The sequence below is a fragment of the Pterocles gutturalis genome, unplaced genomic scaffold, assembly GCF_000699245.1.
Source record: "Pterocles gutturalis isolate BGI_N339 unplaced genomic scaffold, ASM69924v1 scaffold51866, whole genome shotgun sequence".
NCBI lineage: Eukaryota > Metazoa > Chordata > Aves > Pterocliformes > Pteroclidae > Pterocles > Pterocles gutturalis.
In genome coordinates this window covers 1109-6003 of record NW_010104931.1, presented here as the reverse complement: position 1 = coordinate 6003, position 4895 = coordinate 1109, and the positions used below count along the sequence as shown (strand labels likewise).

At 52.4% G+C, this 4895-nt stretch overlaps 1 protein-coding gene across 1 annotated transcript; it reads left to right on the top strand.

Annotated features, from left to right (window-relative positions):
* The first annotated feature begins 270 nt into the window (after window positions 1-270).
* CENPO (centromere protein O) lies at window positions 271-4245 on the top strand. The gene is made up of 6 exons (XM_010087196.1): window positions 271-346; window positions 803-972; window positions 1342-1453; window positions 1830-2089; window positions 2609-2780; window positions 4121-4245. Exons 1-6 carry the CDS (start codon window positions 325-327, stop codon window positions 4243-4245), a joined length of 861 nt encoding a protein of 286 aa, XP_010085498.1. The 5' UTR covers window positions 271-324.
* Window positions 4246-4895: the final 650 nt, after the last annotated feature.

Here is a 4895-nt window from a genome sequence, read left to right as displayed (position 1 = left end):
CCAAACCATCCTGTGATTCTATGATTTCTCCTGTAGCCCTCTTTAGGTACTATTGCGTGTCATTTCATTATCATGTGTCATTTCATTATTACGTGTCATTTCAGCCATCAGCCCATGGGATTGTCCCTGTGTGGAGCCAGCCCGGGTGCTAGACGTGCCCTCAGCGCTTCTCAGTCCCATTGCAGCAGCAGGAGGAGGAGGAATGTTCACTAAGAGGAAGGTTCCCTGAGGAAAAGCTCTCGCTGCTCCCACCTCCAAGGGACAGAGCCTGGCCGGGGAGGGCTGACGTTTGCCTTCTTGCTTGAAGGAGAGTGACGAGGGAAGATGGAGGAAGGGAAAGCTGATGGTGAGTCCTCTGGGGTGCCGGACATCCAAGTATAAAGCGTGTCTTTCTGCAGGAGTGAACCCTAAAATGCTTGGGGCCAGAGGTGACCCCCTGGCTTGCCCAGTTGTGCCTTGAGTCACTCGTGGCCAATTCAGGGTATGGGGGCTTCAGAGAAGTCACTGGGTGGGCTGGGTTAGAAGTGATACTGGGAGTGGGAGGTCTCTTGGGATGGGGAGCGGTGCATTTGCTGGTTACTCTGCTTCCCAGGTTCACAGGCACAGCAGAGAAGCTGGAAAGTCCTCGACTGTCCTGGCAGCAGCTCTGCCCATCAGTGTGTGATCAGCTTCTCCCCAGCCCAAACCCCAGCAGCCTCACACCAGCTGCTGGGAGGAGAGTTCACTCTGTCCCAGCCCAAACCAGGACAGGCACTAATAATCCCAGCCTGGATTTTTGAGCGCTTTGTGCTTTTCCTTGCAGGGCTGCTTGCTCACTTGGAGATGCTGGAGATGCGGGCTCACGAGGCAGCCGTGAAGAAAGAGGAGATGCAGCGGCAAGAAGAGAAGCTGGCCAGGCTGAAAGCGCGGGTGCAAGAGCTGAGGCTCCAGAGGGATGAGCTGCGGGCTAAAGTGGACCTGCAGCAAAAGGGGGTGAGACTTGCTGTGGAGATCTGGCAGAGGGCTCTGGGGTGTTCCTGCTCTCACAGGGTGGATTTACTGAGGTTATTCATAGAGAGTCAACTGTTATTTTTTTTTATTTTCCCTTTTAAAGTGACATATAGTCCTGATTTCCCCTGTTTTCAGTACCATGTAGTCCAAAACCCCTGGGTCTTCTTGCTTGGAGGTCCTGTGGCCACTTCTGAAGTCTTCTCTTGAGTTTTTCTCCCCTCTTCTGCTTGAAATGCCATCTTGCTTTTCTCAGAGCTGGGTTATTATTTCTCTAGAGCCCGACTGTGTCCTCTGCAGGTGACAGATTTGTGTCAGCGATTTCCAGCCTTTCTCCTTTTCTGGCTTTTGCAGCAACTTGGGAAAGAAGGAGTCGTCTCAGATCCGGCACAGCCCAATGCTCAGGCTGTTTTAGAGTGGAAGATAAAAAGCCTTAAAGCCATGCTGCAGATCTTTTACCTCACAGGTAACGATGTCTCGGGATTTGCGTGCATTGTGCCAATGGCTGCATTTCTGCAGTGCGAAATTTTGGAAAATGAGCCTGGTGTGAAGTGGAACTTCCTTGTTGCTGTTGTGCTTCGAGCCTTTAGAGTCCGGAGGTGCTGGAAGAGCAGTACCCTTGTCATTCCCTGCCTTTCACAGGAGGCCTCTGGGATGTTGCAGGAACTGTTTCCTCAACTGTATAATTTAGACCAAGGTCTAGATTGTGCAAAGCCTGTAACTACCCTAGTCTTAGTGAAATCTTTGGGAATTAGGCAGTTAAATATCCAGTGGGTTTGGGACTTCGCAGCAAACTTTTGAGGTCAGAGCAGCGCTGAATAAACCCTCTCTCTGCACCCCAGGGATCAGCAGCAAGCTGACCAAGCGGGGAGTGTGTTTCTCCATCAGCACAGCTTACGAGGGCACCTACCTGGATTCCTACCACCTGGACCTGCTCACCCAGCCCGAAGTGCGGATTCAGCGCCACTCTGTCCCCATCTTTATCCCCCTGGAGCAGATTGCCAAGAAGTACTTGCAGACGGACATCAGGCGCTTCATGTCCGTCCTGTCTGACCACCTGAACGCTTACGTGGGGAGGAGGTACCAGGCAGACCAGTTACAGGTACCAGTGGCCACAGCAAAGCTGTTCACTCCTCCTTTTCCCTTTGATGTACCGAGTGTTAGGAGTCTCTGAAGTGCTGGGGGGAATTTTGGTAGTTTTCTTTATATGGAGCGCTCACAGTTCTGGTTTTTAGAACTTCAGAAATTATTGTGTGACTATAAACTCAGTTGCTGGTTCCATTGATTGTCACGTACTTGGATGTCTTGTTCATTTCAAATTTACTGCAAAATGCAAAACTGTCCTCCCCTCCGGAAGTCCTCGAGCTGAAATCTCTGTGATCTTGTAAAAAGCTGCTGGAGGATGTGGCTTAAGGGTGTTTGTGAGCATTTCTTTATTTCAATCTTCCCCACACAAGGCTTGGTGGATGTACAGCCACCCCAGAGCACGTAGGCACGTCAGGCTGGTACGGAGGGTGGGGGCACTGTACTCAGCGAGCTCCCAATCCTCCCCTGATGGATTCCCTTCCGAGGGGAAGAGAAGTCTTCATGTCTTCATCCCTTCATCCCTTCATCCCTCCAGGAACACTTTTCAGATCAGATCGAAGGAGCCTTGCAGCGGAACTCCTTGTGTAACCTGCTGGTCTTTAATTACAACGTGTCAAGTCAAAGCAAGACCTTTCTGTTCAACGCAAGGCTGCTGTACGGAGATCTCTGCAGCATCCTCCCCACCGAAGTCGTCATTTCCTGCACACGTAAGTGGACAGGGTGGGGGTCTGTCTGGGGCTGTGGGGTGGGCAGACCGTGCTGTGGTTCTGCAGAGGGATGGGGTTTGTTTCTAGTTGAGTTTGGGGACAGAAGGGAGCAAGCTAGTGTATTTTTGTGGGAGAAAGAGGATAGAAGGGGTTGTGTGCAATCGGTGCGGCGTCTTGAAGCAGTTGGAACTCATTGCTAGCACCAGAGCACAAATAACTCCACTCACGAGCACAGGAATCTCTTGCAATACTGGCCAGCCGGGGTGGCTGGAGGGAGGGAAATCTGATGGGTCTGAGAAGGGAAAGATGTGAGCTCACTGACAGAGCCCAGCCTGAGCACGTCGGGGAGCCCAGCGAGCAAGCGCAGCCAGAAACTCGGAAGCTGTCAGCCTCCGTCGCAGTGAGAGTTTGTTCCAGTCAATTTATGGCCTTGGACTCGTTTCTGATCCTTGAAAACCAGGCACCCGTGATCTTTCCTTAGGGTCGGGGCTAGTTGTAGGCAAATAAGATCTTTTCAGCATCAGGAACCTCTCTTTCGCGATGCAATTAGAGAAATGATTAATTGAGGGCTGGCGCTGGGATGTCTCGTGGTGTGCAGCCAGGCCCTGCTGCACTGAGGTGTGCTGGCACGTACTGCAGGGCAAGGGCAGAGAGAAGAGAGGCAGGAGCGGGGTTTGTCACCCCTTGGACAGGCTCAGGGAGTCCGGGAAATCCTCGTAACAAGGATCTAAATTCTCATCACAAAAATCTCTCTCTGAAAATCCTTCCCTGACACCACCTGGCCTATCTGACTGGTTACCACACATGCCAAACTGGGCTGAGGAATTGTTTGCCTGTCTCCTGGTGTTTCCAGCCACGTCGTGTCCCACTCATGGACGGACGTGCAGCTAGATGGAGCTCTGAAGAGAGCAGCTGGGGTTAATCCCTTCTCTCTGCCATCAGCCGTGGCCTCAGGCCTGCTGCTGCGAGCTCCTTGGCTTTCCGTCAGGCTGGAGGAATCAACAGTTCCCCCTCGCCTTTCCCTGCCAGAGCCAGCCCCTTACAGGTGAAGTTCTGCCTTTTTTCACAGATTTCAGTGTCTCATGAGAGGCTGAGGCTCCCACGTCACTGCCCTTGCCCCCAGCAGCGGGGGTTTCCTGCGCTTTCTGCAGCCATCAAATCCCACGGGGGAGCTGCAGGACGCGAAGGGTTAGGGAGGAGAGAGAAGGGTTATGAGAAGAAAAACTGTTGAGGGAAAGTAAAAAACTCTCTGGGGACAAGGGAAGGATGAGAAACAAATAGTTTTCTGCTGGCAATATGATTTTCCTTTCGCCACTGATCCCACTGCTTCTGTCTCCCAGCGGATGCTCCCGCATCTCTAGCGGAGATGGCAGGAGCGCACTCGGACCTGTTTCGCCACGTGGCCCTGCACAAAGCCTTCCGCTCCTTCCGCAGCGCCAAGGAAAGTGTGTCTGGAGCGCCCTAAACCACCCTGGCTCTCCTCAGTAACCCACCTCCCCAAATCCCCCAGCCTGCAGGGTCTGATCTCAAAATGCAAGTATTTTCTGTGGACTGCAGCAGTGCTGCGGGTAACCCCCCAGGGAGCAATCAGCCCTGTTTGGATCTCGAGAGCGATGTTTCCTCGAGGCTTTCAGCTGTCTTGCTACAGGTAATCTTTCCTCAGCACCACACCGCTTGCTTGGTGGAGCGCTGATGTCTGCAGTTGGTGCTGCAGAACTCCCCGGTTGCGGGAAACATCTCGTGGTTGGAATCAGAAATTATTAAAACTTCAAGATCTCAGCGATTTGGGGGCAGTGCCTTGTGGAACAGCACCATGCGCTTAGCCGGAACACCTCAAAAAGGGGGGAGCAAGTGGAATATTCTAAAAACAGCCACAAAACAGCTTCATGGTAGAAGCTGGAAGGGGTTGAGGGATGGAGGTGAGGGTTAGTTATTGCCATCAGCAGCCTGTGCCCTCCTGCGAGCTGTATTAACCCCACTCCTAGCACGAATTTCCAGAGAATTTCACACCAGCGGTGGCTTTACACGTGCTATTTCTTCCCCTTCAAGCAGCTTTGCTTGTGTCCCATCGTCGTGCTTCAAGTCTGGATCAGCTCTTTAAAAACTTTCTGGTTT

Coding starts and splice junctions, on each gene's coding strand:
- CENPO (XM_010087196.1), top strand. CDS start 325: ATGGAGGAAGGGAAAGCTGATG. Junction 973..1,341: donor TGGACCTGCAGCAAAAGGGG/GTGAGACTTGCT, acceptor TGGCTTTTGCAG/CAACTTGGGAAAGAAGGAGT. Junction 2,781..4,120: donor AGTCGTCATTTCCTGCACAC/GTAAGTGGACAG, acceptor TCTGTCTCCCAG/CGGATGCTCCCGCATCTCTA.